Source organism: Lissotriton helveticus, chromosome 11, assembly GCF_964261635.1.
Source record: "Lissotriton helveticus chromosome 11, aLisHel1.1, whole genome shotgun sequence".
In the NCBI taxonomy this organism is placed as follows: Eukaryota; Metazoa; Chordata; class Amphibia; order Caudata; family Salamandridae; genus Lissotriton; species Lissotriton helveticus.
In genome coordinates, this window is record NC_136072.1 from 652240308 (window position 1) to 652261095 (window position 20788).

The 20788-nt window shown below is 39.3% G+C and overlaps 1 protein-coding gene across 1 annotated transcript in view; it reads right to left on the minus strand.

Annotated features, from left to right (window-relative positions):
* Positions 1–20788, minus strand: part of SPHKAP (SPHK1 interactor, AKAP domain containing) — a 974320-nt gene that overhangs the window by 105399 nt on the left and 848133 nt on the right. Inside the window, exon 8 of the mRNA XM_078665525.1 lies at positions 16764–16850. Coding sequence (XP_078521651.1) covers positions 16764–16850 — 87 coding nt within the window. The remainder of the gene's footprint in view (positions 1–16763; positions 16851–20788) is intronic.

The window sequence follows — 20788 nt, forward strand, 5'->3', positions numbered from 1 at the left end:
TCGGAGGGTTCAATATTTTGGCATGTTCCACCCAAACGTCAACAGTAAGGGGGGTAGTGATTCTGGGGAAACCTTTTCTGGGGGAGGTAAAACGGGCTAAATCTGACGCATTTGGTGGATGGGCCCTGGCGGAATTGGAGTGTGGTCTTACTATCTGTGGCATATATGGCTCAAATCAGGACGACCCAGAGGTTTTCGAAATTCTGGAAGAGGAACTGTCATCATGGCCGATTCCCATACTGGTTTGTGGTGATTTTAATATTTCCACGGATCTTTCTGTGGTAAGTTCATATGCTGGTAGAAAACCAAGGGTATTCATGGCTCTCCGGTCTATGATGTTGTCGCATGGTTTAATTGATGTCTGGGGGGCAAAGGAACCTAGAGATCCAGGCTATACATACTTTTCTTGCCCCCACCAGAGGTATAGCAAACTGGATTATTTCTTAATATCATCTACAGAAATTAGCAAGATCAGTATTAGGAAACTTCCTAAGGTCCTCTCGGATCATAACCCGCTGGCAATTATATACAATGGTATGGGGCTAATTAGGAATCGTAGGGCTTGGACATTCAATCGGAAGCTTCTGACCGATGTACAGTTTGTCGAAAATATGCAAAAATGGGCCCGCAAATTCTTTGATGCCAATCGTTATAGCGCATCAAGGAATTGTGTGTGGGATTCATTTAAAGCAGTATTGAGGGGGGAGGTTATCAGTTATTCTGCTCAGGTCAGGAAAAAAGAACAAGCCACCAGGGTCAAGCTTTTGGGACATTTAGGTAAGGCAGAAGAACAACACTGCCAAGATATAACCTAAGGAAGGGAAGGTAGAGAGAGCCAAACCAACATCTCTCTAATTAAAGCAGAACTACCAAAACATTTTGCAGAAAAGGCGGCAGCGGAATATTGGACATATAAGAGGAGGGTGTATGAGACTGGAGAGCAGGCTGGCAAGGAATTAGCACTAAGGATCAGACAAGATTACACCAAGAATATAATAACAAGCATCCGCGAGAATGGATGTGATGTGGTGGAACCCCAGGGCATCCTCTCAGTCTTCGCGAATTTCTATGAAACCTTGTATAAGGAGGAAACGGGTGGGACGTGCCCAACTGGTAGATATCCAGATAAGGGGCCTAAACTGGGACCAACGGAAAGAGAAAAATTGGAGCTGAATATAATGGGGGACGAGATCCGTGAGGCGTTATCTGACCTGGCTGCTGGTAAGGCTGCTGGGCCCGATGGCATCCCTCTCAAGATGTACAAGTGTCTCTCGGGAGAGCTGGGTCCAATACTGACGGATCTATTTAATGGCATTATAGGCACGGGTAAGATCCCGGAAACATGGAAAGATACTAACATCGTAGTCTTCCATAAAAAAGGAAAGCCGAAGGAAAACCCTGGGTCATATAGGCCCATATCTTTGATCAATTCTGACAATAAGTTGTATGCCAAGATCCTGGCCATGCGGTTGGGGAGGGTTATTGGTGGGCTCGTCTCCCACTGGCAGCATGGGTTTATCCCTGGTCGAGGAACGGCGGACCATGTTAGAAGAGCAATCTCGCTGTTTGAGGCCTATGCTGCTGGGGGAAGAGGAGTCGCCTTGATCCTCCTCGACGCAGAAAAAGCATTTGATCGCGTCAGGTGGCTCTACCTATGGAAAAAAAAAAGTGTGTAACTGCACTCTCCAGTAATTTATCCAAGAATGGCAACAATAAAATTAGTCTGCAGAATTTAAATCATTTAAAAAAAAAATAAAGGTCCATAACTGATGATTTTAGTTAACGTGGCACACTGCAAGAAATGAGGGACAAATGAATAAAGTTCCACAGCAGAGGTGCAAGCTCTTCTTTTGTTCATAGCAGATTCTTTTGTTGGCTGGGACTTGATCAAGAACCTGAGGCCTCATTAGATGAAAGCTAAGGAAATCATCATCTTCTAAAGGAGCAGATTTTCACATAACGATAGTAAAACGAACACATAAATAATCCATTTAGGTGTCACAAAAGGGTTCTGAAGCAATTATGCTCAGGATTCCTGAACTGTATCAAAAAACAGGTACGTAAAGGGATCGACAAGCCTATGAGAGTGTGTCACTTCTGCAGAGGAAGCATTAGAATATACAAGGGAATCAAATATTTGTAAATGTTCTTCAGCTTTATTCTTAGCATTGGAAATATTTTTCTATCCAGTACGTTGCAATGGACATACATTGTTAAGAGCAATAAAAATGATCAGACCACTCTAGTACAAGAGGTGATGCAACTGACCTAAAACACTAAAATTAAATCAATAATCAATTCAGCAGAATTGGAAAGGCCTTTTCCTTCCTATATTAAGTTACTGCTGACATATTATTAAAAATGTGATCACAGAAGATGTGCGTTTTTTAAAAATAGAAATTAAAATCACCTGAAATCACATAGGGTCATCTAAACATTCAAAAAATGTTGGACACATTTGGTGGACCTTATAATAAGTTAATATCAATCTTAAATGTGTTTAAATATAGAAACAATAATTTAAAAGTTTCAACTCCATGTAATCGGGAGCATGAAACCTTTACAATCTGTATAATCGTGTAAATGGCAATCACTTAATTTCTATCTCTTTTAAATTGCTGTCTTGCCATAAAACTTTTAAATTGGAAGGCACAATGCCATCAATTAATGATATGCAATTCTCTGTCCAGCAGGTTTCCGTAACACACATTTGTGAATGTATGTGGTAGTTGTTATATAGCGCAAACATAGCTGAAAGGCCTTGAAGCACTATACAGTGTAAAAGTGTAAAAGGCAAAGATACAGTCAACATGTGTTAGTGGTAGCTGGTTTGTGCAGTGTTATAGAATCACAATGTCGAATTCCTTAAAGAGGTGTGTTTTCAGCTCTTTCCTAAATTGGAACAAAGCTGAGGTAGTCCTGATTACTACAGGGATATTATTCCAGACCCTAGGTGGACAGGTGGAGATCTGTTGTTGTGTGCTTCTCTTTTTTGTACTTATTCATCCCTTGCCAGATTAAAGCCTGCCTGCAGGGGTGCTTAGAGCCATGAGATGATGATGCATGTGCTCCAGGTAGGCAGATGTACCAGTTGTGATGTTTTTTTTGGTGATGCACCTAGTTTTGAAAGATGGCGCTGGTAGATAAATTGAGCTAGTAGAGTTCCTTCAAGGGGGGGGCATATAATATGGTACTCTGCTGCAGGTAGGATGCCCTAGAAGGGGCCAGTGTTGAGGCTGGAAAGCTGTGCAGGAGGGCACAGAAAACACCCAGGTGGGAGAGTATGAGAGCTTTTGATTTCATTTGTGGGTGAAATGGTTGCACTTAAGGAGAAAAAACCTAGGGGCCAGTTTACAAACTTTTCATGCAGCTTGCTGTGCTGCACTGCTTGACAGGGAAAGGGCAGGAATGCACTGTATTTAAGTCAATATGGTGCATTCCTGTCTTTCCCTTGCACTATCACCCTTTTGACAACCAAGCATAAATGCAGGCTCACTTGCATCATGGTGCAAGGGTGCCTCCTTTGCATGCAGGGTAGTTTTGTGCAGGAAGAGACATCTTCCTAAACAACAACAATCCATGTGTGCAGCAAAATGCATCACACATGGAAAGAAGTACAGAGGAGAAATAAAGAAGTCTCACCTGAGAAGAAATATTTTTTGGGTGCATTTCTAGGTTTCCCACTTCTGGTAAATCAGGGAATGAATCAAAAACCATGGGCGTTGTGGGAACACCTACGCAATGGCCAATGAACGCCTTCCCAGGACAGAGTAAGACAACACACCAATTTGCACTGTGTTGCCTTACTCCAGATTTTTAGAGCCACTTGGGGGTACACAAAGTGCCCTTGAGTGGTTTCATAAATCACATATAAGGTTTCTGTCACCATTGCGTCACGTTGCGCGAGGCACAAGAGTAATGCAAACCGGGTCATAAATAGGCTCCCTAATACCAGGCTGTCTAGGTTTGGTTGGCAATGTGTCCGTGATGGTGGCAGCTATGAGATTAGTTAGGTCATACTCTAGGATATGATAATTAATTGACTGTTCTCTTTTATCCACTGATCAAGCAAGCACGTGAGTTTCTAGTAAAAATTTAGGAGTTCTATCTTGACATCATTTTCATGCTGTTAAAATTAAACGAACCGCTTTGTATATAGGGTGAAACAGACTCCTGAGCCCGATCAGTTACACATTATTAGAAAGCAAAAGAGCTAAAACATGCACTAACAGCATTAGAAGCATACAAAATGCATGCATCTCCTGTGTGTTCAGGCAGCAGATGCAATTAAATACCAACAGTTGTCTGCCCCAGTTGACAGAACAATGGACAGTCTACCTTTAGGCAAGATCAAGTGGAAACAGAACAGTTGTAACTATAAACAATTTGGGAATTGAAAACAATTACAATCAAAAAGATCGAAGGCCCTTGGTTTCCATAAGAAAAGCTTTTTTGACTTGCTTATAACTTTTGTGCCGTTTGACGAATCTTCACAAAATGTTCCCTAGTAAGTGTCCCACTTTATCTACATTGTGCATGGAAAGGTTTTAGGTGATACATCAAGCAGTGACTGAGAAAATGGGTGTGAGGGGGGCAAAAACCGTGTGTTTCATATGTAAATTCCCATAGAGATTTTAGGCACAACAACAGCCCGAACTGCTGGATGGAATTACATCAAATTTGGAATAAGTGATGTAATTTAAGATGTTATCTGTCATTATCATCAGTGATGTCACTGACTATGAGTGATGTAATGTGTAAGGTCATAAGCGGTGTATTGAGGGGCGTAAGTTATAGTTGGCTCAGGTAAACATAGCTGCTGAATTTCAGTTGCTTTGTGTGTGTAAAATCTGAGTCTAACTATATTGTCCCTGTAACATTTGTTTTTTTCAGTGCATTTCTAAGGTTTTTCTAAATTCTATTTCCTAACTATAACGTCCCTGTAACCTTTGTTTCTTTAGCATATATATCTATAGTCCACCGAATGGGATGCTGGGACTGGTAGTTCCTGAACACCATCTGGTTTCCTCCAATGAGAGATATGCACGCAGCATTTAAATTGGGAGCTGCCGTAGAGCGCTGTAATATTTTGTTTACTATGAAATACAAAATTACCCCCTGTATCATTTCTTTTATGACTCAACTTTTGAGTGACACAAACTAGTCACAATACAGTTTGTGAGGTATCATTTATTTATACCTTCTTATTTTATTATTTTTTCAATCTTTTTCAATTTCATTAATGTCTAAGAAAAACACTGTGACAAACAAATACACCACAATTTAACATATATATATACAATTTCAAAACACATCTATATACAACCTGCAAATCGAATTTCCTTTTCGTCAACAGACATTTATTGCGATTAGAGTTATTGAATAACACCAATGACAATGCTATGCAGCATCTGCCTGAACAGTCCACTACCTATGAACCAATGTAATACAACAAAAAATAAATTCTAGAAAAAGCAATAATTCAACAAAGAATAAATTTAGAAAAAGCAAAGAAAAAGCAATTTTGCGAAGACCACAACTGAATTCATTGGTCAACTGGACATTCAAAGTACATATTTTTCAAATGCCGGCGCGTTTCAAACCCTGTCACTTCAATTGTTGGGTTCTCATCAGGGCTCTTTCGTTTATAATTGTCTGATTTCCAGCCTTTGCCGGTCCAAGGGCTCACTTGGTAAGTAATCGTTCAGCTTACATACTTCCTGGGAGTGTCTTCAGGTTAATGTGGACACCTCTTGGTACTTCGTGCTTGTTCTTTTGTCGGTAATTGAACTCGGTTTATGCAACCTTCAACTCCGGGAAGGCAGATTCACCGTTCTTAACCACAGGCTCTTGGGCTAGAATTAATCTCGAGCGCCATTCTGGGCCATCGTACTGGGATCTCATATGAGGCTCACGATGAGGTGGTTCGCCAGTGAATTCGTGTTCACGACAAGGCCGCGGAGCGCCAGGTTTTCATTTACTGGGCGCCGCCTTTTTTCAGTATTGTTCTAATTTGCCGCTTGTGCTGCAGTGTTTAAGTTGGGCTGCTTCCGTCTGCCAGATTCTCGCCCAGTAAATGAAAACCTGGCGCTCCGCGTCCTTGTCGTGAACACGAATTCACTGGCGAACCACCTCATCGTGAGCCTCATATGAGATCCCAGTACGATGGCCCAGAATGGCGCTCGAGATTAATTCTAGCCCAAGAGCCTGTGGTTAAGAACGGTGAATCTGCCTTCCCGGAGTTGAAGGTTGCATAAACCGAGTTCAATTACCGACAACAGAACAAGCACGAAGTACCAAGAGGTGTCCACATTAACCTGAAGACACTCCCAGGAAGTATGTAAGCTGAACGATTACTTACCAAGTGAGCCCTTGGACCGGCAAAGGCTGGAATCAGACAATTATAAACGAAAGAGCCCTGATGAGAACCCAACAATTGAAGTGACAGGGTTTGAAACGCGTCGGCATTTGAAAAATATGTACTTTGAATGTCCAGTTGACCAATAAATTCAGTTGTGGTCTTCGCAAAATTGCTTTTTCTTTGCTTTTTCTAAATTTATTCTTTGTATAATTATTGCTTTTTCTAGAATTTATTTTTTGTTGTATTACATTGGTTCATAGGTAGTGGACTGTTCAGGCAGATGCTGCATAGCATTGTCATTGGTGTTATTCAATAACTCTAATCGCAATAAATGTCTGTTGACGAAAAGGAAATTCGATTTGCAGGTTGTATATAGATGTGTTTTGAAATTGTATATATATATGTTAAATTGTGGTGTATTTGTTTGTCACAGTGTTTTTCTTAGACATTAATGAAATTGAAAAAGATTGAAAAAATAATAAAATAAGAAGGTATAAATAAATGATACCTCACAAGCTGTATTGTGACTAGTTTGTGTCACTCAAATGTTGAGTCATAAAAGAAATGATACAGGGGGTAATTTTGTATTTCATAGTATACTGAAGGTCCAACCCACTGTATATCCCAGGACCTAACTCCATTGTTTAAAGAGTAATATTTTGTTTGGCATCTGAGGAAGGCAGTATGCAGAAACGCGTCATGCCAAAGACAAAATAAACCTACCTGTGCAAAGAGCTGCTGTGTCCCCTGTTGTTTCAAGACGGAAGCGACTTTGGTGTATATATATATATATATATATATAAAACGCTACCGTTATGCACCAGAACACCGGGTCACTCTCAGGCGGGTTCTTCCACGCGGCGGTGCCCCGCGCAATATCCACGCTTCCCAGGCTCTAAAGATTTTCACAAAAAAGAGTACAGCACTCACGGGGAAAGTTTGTAAGTTATTTATTCACCAAACGTGTTTCGGAAATTCCTTCGTCAGTAACGAAGGCATTTCAGAAACGCGTCTGTTGAATAAATAACTTACGAAGTTTCCCCGTGAGTGCTGTACTCTGTTTTGTGAAAAACTTAAGAGTCTGGGAAGCGTGGATATATATACATGTATATATATATCAAAAAAGTATCCGCTCCCCGGACGAAACGCGTCATGTTGCTGTCTCCATCCTTGGAATAAAGCACTTTATTTTTTGAAAAATCCTCGCTTGTGGTCCGTGCCTGTTTTGTGCCTGTGCGGTGTTGCTGGTACTCAGGACTGTGGATTTATATATATATATATATATATATATATATATATATATATATATATATATATATATATATATATATATATATATATATATATATATATATATATATATATATATATATATATATATATATACCTCAGTTTTGTTCCATGTATATATATGCTCTCTTGTGTCCAAAATCCATGAAACACGCTCTCAGGACAAAACGAGGTAGTCACCAACTCCAAACAGTGCTGTTTATTTCACAACGCGTTTCGCCGAACAACGGCTTGATCACGTGAAAAAATGCTGAGAAAACATTGGCTTATAACATAGTGTCTGCATGGAATTAATCAGAGGACTGACGCATTGTGGTAAGTTACTCCACACAATATATATGTCTGACTGTAGATGCAAAATTGCGTATTGTCCCATATTTTCATGAACACTCCTAATGTAAACAATAAATTGTAAATCATAAACTCTGTCTCTGTTGCAAAAATAACATAGAACAAACTCATATCCAAAACATCGTTGTAAATAAATGTCTCGAAATGAACGAAGGTGCCAAAAATAGAATCAGTTCCACATAAAATTATGCGAGACTCGTTGCATGTAATCCAAATACATTTTCATGGTGCATGTCGTTCAATCCGAACCTACTTGCCAAACATGCCGTAGCTCCTCCCCTTCTCAGACAAGATGCGTGTGGAACGGCTTGTAAGCTCACAATGTCAATAAGATAAAATAAAATCACGGTAAACAACCCACATTGCGGGTAGAGAGTTCTTGTTGGCAAGTGCCCAAGAGTTCCAAACTAGTCCATAGCCACAGAGACACACAAAGAAAGGAGTGTGGGTAATGGCAAGTGCCCAAATACCAAAAATTACAAGTTACCGTCCATCAGTCTGCCAAACTTTCCAGCATAGAAGTGCCCATGTGATAAGGAGACAGAGAAGGGGAGAAGTCCCGTGAAGTGAAGTGCCGATAGAATGGGCCCCCCTTCTTGCTCCTGAAAAATAAACAAATACATAAAATGATTAAAAACATATAATCGATATCAGAGTACATCAATCCCTATATTTGTTAGACATAGGACTAAAAGCATCTTTAAGGTATGGAAGAATAAAGAAGAGACATATGTATGTTATACAGATTCAAATTAATTCTTTAAATGCACGGCTAATTCCTCGTCTTGATTCAGGCCTCCAGGGACCTTACTCTGGAACTCAATATTTAATCTCGACTCCCTCTGGCGCAGTTTAAGAACTCTGTTACCCCCCCTCGGGTTCTTAGATATCTGTTCCAAAATGATGAAACTCAAGTTCTTAATATTAGAGAAATGTTGTTCTCTAAAATGTCGTGCAACCGGATATTTGGGGTCAAAATTAGTAATGGCTCTGGTATGTTCCAGAATCCGTTTTTTCGCCATACAGGTTGTGCTGCCAATGTACCATTTGTTGCATGTGCAAACAATTGCATAAACAACAAACGTGGAACTGCATGTAAGAAAAGACATGATTTTCTTGTTGACTCCATTATACGTGACTTCTTTACAAGATTTGCTGTTCGCACAGGCCTTGCAATGCCCACAAGGAAAGAAACCCTCTAGACCTTGCATGTTCGCAGCATGATACGTTGTAATATCGCTGTGAACTAGCATGTCCCTGATGCTCCTCCCGCGTCTATATGTAATGCTAGGTCTATTGGGTAATTCTTTCCCGATGACATTATCTGTTTTAAGTACGTCCCAATTCTTTGTTATTATTTTCTTAATGGCTTGGGAATCAGTACTGTAGGTGAGGATGAGTCTCGTAACATCCTCTCCTTTATCAACTTCGTTGGGTTTGTCACAGATGGTGTCAGATCTTTTGATGGTGTTCGCTCTCTCCCTGGGTTTTTTGAGCACCCAGTTGGGATATCTTCGTGTTTTGAATCTGCTCAGAATGGTTTCACTTTCTTCCATATATGCACTCTCATTATTGCAATTGTGCTTGGCCCTCAGCAGTTCCCCAAACGGAATACTCCATTTAAGATTGTCTGGATGACTGCTGAGGGCATGCAATATGCTGTTCCCAGCAGTTGCTTTGCGAAAAAGTTTTGTGCGCACCTTGTTGTTCACAATCTCAAATTTGACATCTAGATATTCTATGTCTGTCCTACTTTTGGTGCCACTGAGAACAATATTCAAGGCATTCTGGTTAAGTCTGTCAATGAAAATGTCCACTTCCTCCATGGTACCCCTCCATAAAATGAAGAGGTCATCAATGTACCTCAGCCACATTGATATCCTTTCAAAATCTTGTTGGAGAGTAGGATCTGAACGAATGTCTTTTTCCCATTTGCCAAGGAACAAATTGGCAAAGCTAGGTGAAAAACATGAGCCCATGGCAGAGCCGCTGACCTGTCTAAATAGCTCGCCATTGAACAGAAAGATGTTATTCTTTAAGCAGTATTTAACCATGTCCAAAATCATGCGTGTATGTTCCCTATACTTTATAGGCCTCTCTTTAAGAAATTCCTCACACGCTTCTAAACCTTGGTCGTGGTCAATTATGGTGTAAAGGCTCTGAACATCCAGGGTTATCAGTACACAACCCGCCTCCCACTGTAAATTTTCGATCTTTTTCAAAAAATCTTTGGTGTCTCTCACGTAACTATCCAATTTCATGACAAACTCCCTCAGGAAGTGGTCGATATATTTGGATACTTTTTCAGATACACTACCTCGTGAGGACACTATGGGTCTCCCTGGAGGTCTAGTGGCATTTTTGTGTATCTTGGGCAGTAGGTAGAGCACCGGGAGAACTGGATAATCACATTTCAAGTATTCAAACTCCTCCCATGTTAAAATACCCTTATCCTTCCATTCAAACAAAGAATCCCACAAAACAGTAATACTGTCATGGTAACATTTCATTTCTTTAGGTTCGTAAAAACTCATGTCACATAATTGTCTCATCGCCTCTTCAATATACATTTCTTTGTCCAGGAGGACAATGTTACCCCCTTTGTCGGCGGGGCGAATAATCACCGTGTCATCCTCCATCAGGGATTTGATAGCCTGTCTCTGTTTGTAGGTCATATTGGAATCCCTTTTCTTCCTATGTTTTTGTTGTTTTTGTCTAAGTTCGTTGAGGCTTTTATTGACACACTCATGAAAGGTGTCAATGTTATCATGAGGCAAAATAGGTACAAAACTGGACTTTTCTTTGAAATTGGTTTTAGCTGCTGTATCTGTGCAAATATCCAATTCTACTGCCCAAGATACACAAAAATGCCACTAGACCTCCAGGGAGACCCATAGTGTCCTCACGAGGTAGTGTATCTGAAAAAGTATCCAAATATATCGACCACTTCCTGAGGGAGTTTGTCATGAAATTGGATAGTTACGTGAGAGACACCAAAGATTTTTTTTAAAAGATCGAAAATTTACAGTGGGAGGCAGGTTGTGTACTGATAACCCTGGATGTTCAGAGCCTTTACACCATAATTGACCACGACCAAGGTTTAGAAGCATGTGGGGAATTTCTTAAAGAGAGGCCTATAAAGTATAGGGAACATACACGCATGATTTTGGACATGGTTAAATACTGCTTAAAGAATAACATCTTTCTGTTCAATGGCGAGCTATTTAGACAGGTCAGCGGCTCTGCCATGGGCTAATTTTTTTCACCTAGCTTTGCCAATTTGTTCCTTGGAAAATGGGAAAAAGACATTCGTTCAGATCCTACTCTCCAACAAGATTTTGAAAGGATATCAATGTGGCTGAGGTACATTGATGACCTCTTTATTGTATGGAGGGGTACCATGGAGGAAGCGGACATTTTCATTGACAGACTTAACCAGAATGCCTTGAATATTTTTCTCAGTGGCACCAAAAGTAGGACAGACATAGAATATCTAGATGTCAAAATTGAGATTGTGAACAACAAGGTGCGCACACAACTTTTCCGCAAAGCAACTGCTGGGAACAGCATGTTGCATGCCCTCAGCAGTCATCCAGACAATCTTAAATGGAGTATTCCGTTTGGGGAACTGCTGAGGGCCAAGCGCAATTGCAATAATGAGAGTGCATATATGGAAGAAAGTGAAACCATTCTGAGCAGATTCAAAACAAGAGGATATCCCAACTGGGTGCTCAAAAAACCCAGGGAGAGAGCGAACACCATCAAAAGATCTGACACTATCTGTGACAAACCCAACGAAGTTGATAAAGGAGAGGATGTTACGAGACTCATCCTCACCTACAGTACTGATTCCCAAGCCATTAAGAAAATAATAACAAAGAATTGGGACGTACTTAAAACAGATAATGTCATCGGGAAAGAATTACCCAATAGACCTAGCATTACATATAGACGCGGGAGGAGCATCAGGGACATGCTAGTTCGCAGCGATATTACAACGTATCCTGCTGCGAACATGCAAGGTCTAGAGGGTTTCTTTCCTTGTGGGCATTGCAAGGCCTGTGCGAACAGCAAAACTTGTAAAGAAGTCACGTATAATGGAGTCAACAAGAAAATCATGTATTTTCTTACATGCAGTTCCACGTTTGTTGTTTATGCAATTGTTTGCACATGCAACAAATGGTACATTGGCAGCACAACCTGTATGGCAAAAAAACGGATTCTGGAACATACCAGAGCCATTACTAATTTTGACCCCAAATATCCGGTTGCACGACATTTTAGAGAACAACATTTCTCTAATATTAAGAACTTGAGTTTCATCATTTTGGAACAGATATCTAAGAACCCGAGGGGGTGTAACAGAGTTCTTAAACTGCGCCAGAGGGAGTCGAGATTAATTATTGAGTTCCAGAGTAAGGTCCTTGGAGGCCTGAATCAAGACGAGGAATTAGCTGTGCATTTAAAGAATTAATTTGAATCTGTATAACATACATATGTCTCTTCGTTATTCTTCCATACCTTAAAGATGCTTTTAGTCCTATGTCTAACAAATATAGGGATTGATGTACTCTGATATCGATTATATGTTTTTAATCATTTTATGTATTTGTTTATGTTTCAGGAGCAAGAGAGGGGGCCCATTCTATCGGCACTTCACTTCACGGGATTTCTCCCCTTCTCTGTCTCATTATCACATGGGCACTTCTATGCTGGAAAGTTTGACAGACTGATGGACGGTAACTTGTAATTTTTGGTATTTGGGCACTTGCCATTACCCACACCCCTTTCTTTGTGTGTCTCTGTGGCTATGGACTAGTTTGGAACTCTTGGGCACTTGCCAACAAGAACTCTCTACCCGCAATGTGGGTTGTTTACCGTGATTTTATTTTATCTTATTGACATTGTGAGCTTACAAGCCGTTCGACACGCATCTTGTGTGAGAAGGGGAGGAGCTACGGCATGTTTGGCAAGTAGGTTCGGATTGAACGACATGCACCATGAAAATGTATTTGGATTACATGCAACGAGTCTCGCATAATTTTATGTGGAACTGATTCTATTTTTGTAACCTTCGTTCATTTCGAGACATTTATTTACAACAATGTTTTGGATATGAGTTTGTTCTATGTTATTTTTGCAACAGAGACAGAGTTTATGATTTACAATTTATTGTTTACATTAGGAGTGTTCATGAAAATATGGGACAATACGCAATTTTGCATCTACAGTCAGACATATATATTGTGTGGAGTAACTTACCACAATGCGTCAGTCCTCTGTTTATGTCCATGCAGACACTATGTTATAAGCCAATGTTTTCTCAGCATTTTTTCACGTGATCAAGCCGTTGTTCGGCGAAACGCGTTGTGAAATAAACAGCACTGTTTGGAGTTGGTGACTACCTCGTTTTGTCCTGAGAGCGTGTTTCATGGATTTTGGACACAAGAGAGCATAATTTTGTCAGCATTACTCCGCCGGCGTGCACGCCACCTTTCACGGGTCGCGGAGATCCAGAAGGAGTTTTTAACTTTGTGGATATATATATATATATATATATATATATATATATATATATATATATATATATATATATATATATATATATATATATATATTATATATATATATAGGCAGGCTCATGTTTACAGAAGATCTGAGGACCCCTGAATTGGGGTCAAGTGACAGTCTGAGTACAGCGCTGCACTTGGAGGGACTGTTTGGACAATCAATGGAAATAAGCGGGAGATGCCGTGATTCCTGTGGCATTCCCATTAGGGAAGGATTTTCAATTCTGAGATTTAAGCCCATTACATAATTGTTGAGACAATCACGGCGCTTGATCGGCATGGAAGCTGGACGAATTTTCTATTTTAACATTGCAAGGATAACTCCTTGGAGGATTGTGCGAGTGCAGGGTTTAAAATTCACCCACTTGGGTTTCATTTTAAGGAGCGCTTAGCAAATTTGAAAGCGATCCTCAAACGAGTGGAACAATAAAGTTAATTGAAAGTAGGAAATGTATTAATACCCATGTTTTCACCCCTTTCCTCCGCATTAATGATTTAAAATGCTGTGAGAGTTTTACTCTATAGTAATTGCAGAGGTTATACAATTAATTTTGCCTACTGCAATAATATCAGGTATTTCACGGAGACTGTCGACATGCAAACTACGAGTCTGTCTTCTATTACACTATGTTTGTAGTCACACCACGTGACGTTTTGGTTGCACATGATGGTTAAAAATGGCTGTTTGACAAAGAATAAACTATTGGTGAACAAGCCTGCCGGTCAGGCGAAACACGTCCTAGAAGCTGACCCAATAAAATACTTTGAGGCCGGAACAGAGTGTCGTCAATCCTTGCAGCGTGCTGCCGAGAGAGGAAATTGCAATATTTTGAAGGACCAAGGAATTGGGCAGTCCATTTCTGCCGACACACCCATTGTTCTGGTAGGCGGCGGCTTTACCCGCATGTGGAGGATTGAAGATATATATATATATATATATATAAACACATACATACATAAGTATCTACATATACATATCCATTTATATTCAAAACAATTACAAAATATAAAAAATAAAACAATTTATCCTCTAAAATCTATTTTACTAATATTATTAAAACTATTGGAGTCTAAGAATATAAAATATACTATTCCCACTCCAGTCTCCGCAATAAGTGGGAAAGTGTTGGACTTCTGAGGATTTAGATTTATTATTTCTACTCCAGTCAGTGAACAGTAGGGAAAGTGTTGGACTTCGGATGGGTGAAACTTGCTATTCCCACTCCAGTCTAAGCAACAGTAGAGAAAGCACTGGACTTTGGATGGGCTAAATGTGCTGTTCCCCTGAAAGCATCGCAACGGTAGGGAACGTGTTGGTTTTTGGAAGCGTGAAATTTACTATTCCCATTTAAAACAGCGCAACAGTAGGGAAAGTGTTAACTGCGAAGAGGCTGATTTTACTATTCCCACTACATGCTGAGCTGGAGTACGGAAAATACTTCCATTCACACACATAACAATTCCATAACTTACATATTTAAAATAATTAAATAATGAATTAACAATTAATAATTAATTGGTAATTGATACCTAATTAACTTCCAACCCTAGACACCAACAAACCTAGCTGCCGTACTTAACATATAACTAAAAAACATAATTATTTCATAACTCACATAGTTAATATAAATTAACTAATTAATGACCATACAATAATTATTTGTTTATTCATTATTACTAAAATAACTTCTTACCCAATACTACTACGAAACCTGGCATCCCACAACTAAAATATAAGTAAAATGAATCAGTATTCCATATTTTAAATAATTAAACATCAATTAAATAATTAACAATTAATAATACATTAATCATTATTACTTAATTAACTACAATATAAGTAAATTAAATAGGTATTCCATAAATGTAGTTATTAAAAATGTATTAAATAATTCATTAACAATGAATAATAATTGTTAATTAATTATTACTTAATTAACTTCAAGCCCTATACCCTACAAACCTAACAGCCTGCAAATAACATTTAATGAAAATGAATCAGTATTGCATAAAATACATAATAAATACTAATTAACTTCCCATTCCATCTCCCCACAAACCCAAAAACCCACTACGACTCTATAAATGTTTGTTTAAAATTAATCAAATATTCTAAAGCACTGAAAATTCCAAGCCACATTTTAAAAACAATCAATAACATTTATAGAAAGAATATTAACACATAAAACTAATATATCAACTAAAACACATTACAATAATTAAAAAACGTTTTGTTACCACTAAATTAGTGAAGACGATATTAAAAATATTGATATTATTTACAACGATGGTATTTATCTCAAAAAAACTATATTCTTCTAAAAGATATTGGTGTATCACGATATTTGTGTGTTCAATATTTACTTTAATTTAATTTAATTTCTGTGTCCGATATTTGTAAATCGATATTTTTTCCAAACACGAAGGATTGTGATTGCTAGATTCACAATTTGATTGGTAAAGAGACACATTATGACACACAGAGGAATACCCTCTTAATAGTTACAGCAGAAATAAAATTATCGCACACAAGTGTGGTGCGACAAGGACAAAAAAGCTAATTAGTTCATGGTTGATGAAACCTAATGAGCCCTGCATATAAGGATACAGGAAGAAGCAAGCACCCAGTGGCCAATCAGATTCCAGTGGAAGAATAAACAACCATACCCCTAAAAGATGTTGACTCAAATACCGCTCTACAACGGTTCTAACATATTTATATTTACATTTCATGGAAGGGTACCAGCCTTGTAGCTCATTCAGAGGTATGAACTGAAAAAAGAAATTGAGGAATAACACAGCCTAGCTGGATTTTGGCCTAGATAAAGACTACATGCCCCAAAACCTCACTATGAAACATCCCAGATAGATCTCCCATGGTGTATGTCCCAAACACAAAGGTAAAACTAGAAGATCACACCATCCACTTTCCTCATTGAGGACCACCATGGGCACTACCCTCACCTCCCAACTCAATTACCTACATTCACCCAGGCTGGGGCATAGTGCAACAACCAACCTTCCCTTGGAGAGCTGCGTTTGTGAACTGGCTATCAGGGATCCAGCTCTGCTAGCTAAAGAGCTCAGATGCCAAATAATCGGAAAGTACTGAGATACACAACAACATGCAAAGATGATATAAATCCATTCACTAACAATATGCATAACTGTACATTACAACAGCTACTTACTTTAGAATTGTGCAAGGTGGCTGGTTTTCCTGATAAATTTCCAGATCTATGATGCCGAGGCTGCTGGACGTGCTGCTACTGCCATTGCTGACAAGTAAACGTATGAATAAATCAATTAAAAGCAAGTTCCACTACTGAATTTCATTATCTGCGTAAAGACTGCCATCAGTATTTATGTAGGGAAAGCATGGAAATTGTTTCTGATATGTCCACGTCTTATTGAACAAATGAGAAAATAATAAATATTCCAGACAGGAAGTTGTACATATTAACATGCTAAAAAAGTGCTCGAAATGTAAAAACTGTTTAACATCCACATCCAAAACTTCAAATTAAGTAGTTAAAAACGTAAAACATTTTCTCCACGTCTCTACGATGGAGGAATGTAGAGCTAAAGGGTAAAATCATAAATGGCAGCCGGCAGCCTGAGGGGTAACTAAGGCCGAGATATTTAAGGGGCACTCAATGTCCCTTTGATATTAACTATTTTATATCTGAGTACTTCTAACAAGGCAGACCTGTGACACAAAGATTAACATCTGTTAACTATGAATATATGTTGAGTATTTTTATGGAATCTTCACTTCCTGCACTTTTGAACCTGATGAGCATTTTACACAAACCAGGCTATAGAGGAAATTCAAATTCCAGCTGTTCCATATTACAGACCTTCTTTCAGAAGGCAAATATGAAAAACACTCTGATATGTTATTCAGGGCTCAGAAGTGTCAATCAAATGAAGGTGCCATAAAACATCCACAATCTCGTTTCAGAGAACATTCAATAAAACCAAACTCAAATGTACATAGTCTCTACTATTTAAACAACGTGCATTATTTTTGGGTGTACTGTGAAATAAAAAAAATGTTAAAAAAAAACGTTCACACACATCAAGCTAAGGCATTAACACCAAAGTGCATTAAAACTCTGGCAAACACCAATGCACATAAGAATACAAAAATGAAAAATGTTCAATTAGATGCTAAATGTGATGCTAAAATGTGAATACCTAGCTGGGCTTTGAGTATGGCCTAAAGCTTAATGATCTCTAAAAATCCCTATTTGCCTAACTCTCTATAATTCTATTTGCCTAACTCTCTATAATTCAGGTTCGTAACAAATCTCTTTTCATTGCCTTTCATTTTTTGAAGGTATTTAATTGCAGTGATCTATATTAAAGTGTCTTTTCCATTTGGAAATTTTGAACAAGGGTAGAAATTGCAGATTGGAAGGGCAGTTCGTGAGGAAGATCCAGAAAACCACATAATGGCCAGGATTTTTTTATTATTATTATTATTATTATTATTATTCGGAATATAAAGCGCATGGCTACACAAAGGGGGCTTTATCGCACTAGCATAAACAGAAGGGGCTAAATGTTAGAGGTTAAAAAATCCACGTCTTCGGGAAATATTTTTACATTTTTCTAAAATATAAAATCCTAGTTTTTTTTTTTCTTTTTAAGTTTCGTTTGACAACGAAGCTGCCAGCATAACTTCTATCATCACCAGAACTAGAGCTCCAAGGGGACTACTGAAAGTGAGGCTCGGGCTCAGCACAAATGTTGATCTTCTGCTCTACAAGCTTATGATTGGGTAGAATGTGACTGCTTCACCTGAAAAACAATGCCTATGTTGCACTTTGTGACTTTTGGGAAAGCCTATGCTCTATAGAGTAAGCCTGAGTTATGGTGAAAACCCAATATTCAGTACTGATATCTTTATTATCTCAGTTTAGGACAGCAGGCCTGACTTATTTATTGTGAGAAGCTAATAATAAAGGTGAAAGGCCTTTTAGTGTGGATTGATATTACACTGTGCTAACACCTGTAGACAGGTTTTTCATTAAATGGAATGTCACAAATTACCATATTAGGCAAGTGGTTTGGTGTTGGGTACAGCCTCTGACAACCCATGGGGCTAGAACATTTCCACTGTGAAAATCCTTATTAACATTATTATATTGTTTTTACCAACTGGACTTTTATAATTTTACCACTGCATGCCTCATGTTTACCTTGCAGAAAGGCTTATTCTCAATGCAGAAAGCCTTAGTTGCTTGTAGTGCAAAGCTAACGATAAGGGCAATGTGCCTGATTGGTTCATTTGTAAAAGTTATGTGAGATGCCATTGGTCTAATCGGTTTATTATTAATAGTTATGACAGACAGAGGGCCTTGTTACGACATTGTCAGTCCTGCAGCAGGTCACAACTGCGCCGTCTGCTGGAGGACCGCGAAAGCTGGGGTGCGCCCGCCTGCTGGATTACGAGTTTAATCTTGGTCGGAAAGGCGGTACCATGGTGGTCTCACAGCGGTGGGCTGTTAGACTTAAAGTAGAGCCTAACATGCAGCTCACTGCCATTACGGCACTGACTCCACCTTCCTGCACTGTGTGTTATGCATGCCACACAGTGCAGGAACTGGCGGTGCAAATCCAGGAGGGCACAACATGTGGCCACCCGCATGCACCCCCAGAACCCAGGAGTGCCACAGGGGCCCGGTTGGGGTCCCCTTTGTTGCCTCTCTGCCACCCTTTTCATGGCAGGCTCATCACCATGAAAGAGGCGACGGACAAGTAACTCATAATATGCTTGACGGTGTCACAGCGGCACCACCGGGAAACATTGTTTACAACGCACGCTTTACAACGCGTGTCATTACAATGAATGTTTTACAACGCGAAATCCATTACAACGCATGTCACTACATCGCATAGTCCATTACAATGCATTCCCCAAAGTAACGCCCCGGTGGACCTAGAATAGTAATTGTGTTGTAATGGATTGTGCGTTGTAACGACATTCATTGTAATGGATTTTGCGATGTAAAAATGTTTTTGTAATGACACGCGTGCGTTGTAAAGTGTCATATTTGCACCACCAGCATATTGCAGTTCCATGACTGCTGCGCAACCATCGCGGGATCCTGGTTCCCCGGTGGCCACAGCGGTACTGTGGTGGTCCGACATCCCAACTCGTAATACTGCAGGCAGGCCCACAGTGTGGCAGTAGTCGGCCTGCCATCTCAAGTATAGCAGTCCTATGGACCACCGTCCTCGTAATATGACCCAGAATTCCTGGTTCAATTATTATGAAAAGTATATATTAACGCTAATGTGATTTTATGGGGGGATTGATACATTGTGTATAGACTAAGCATCAAACTATTCCAAGATAGCTGTCTACTGCTATATTTAACTCTTACTTATTTCTTATTGCAAGCGTATGCCTTCCAATGCCTATGCAGCAATTTTCATTTTTTGTACTTTTATTCTTTTATTTTACGAATGCTTTCTGAGTTGTGTTTGTTATAATGTGGATGGGTGAGTGGGTGAATGCAAAAATGAGTCAGTAGGTGGATAAAAATTTTCCGGAGGAAAAGAATGAATGACAGAACCGGTACATGTATGACGAGCTACTGAGAGTGCTTTAACTCTCCAGTGCCTGAAGCAGCATTTTCAGTTACACTCCACAACCATGAACATAGAAAATGCTTATTTTGTGGTGGAAACAGCTCTAAAAAACAGTTGAAAGGCACAAAGGTTATTGAATAAAAATATAAAGAAGGTTATGAAAGCATGATTCGTTTCTCAACTCATAAAAATAAATGCTTGTGAAAGAAAGTGCATGTACATTTTCCAGCATACTGCAGGCTTTGCTAAGACTGTAATTTTCAAAATCTCTTTCAATCATGGTAAAAAATGACGTTAATCATCACATGTCTAACATTTTGACATTACCGACAAGGTAAACTGAAAAGCACAACAGATGACTGACTGATGTAGAGTTGACACAACTTAAGTACTGTACCAGAAATTAAACAAAAGCGTAGGTGGTCACAAATTAATAGTACCAGTCGGACGCCATTTGAACTGCACCGGGATGGGGACTGTGTGTCCCATGCTGCTCTGAGGGCAGAGAGGGCGAGGAGGAAGCCCTTTTACCTGCAACACCTGTGGATGCCTATCAGCACTATGAAGCGCAGAGACACTACCCACTGCGTGGGCCGTGTATGGGCCAAGGACG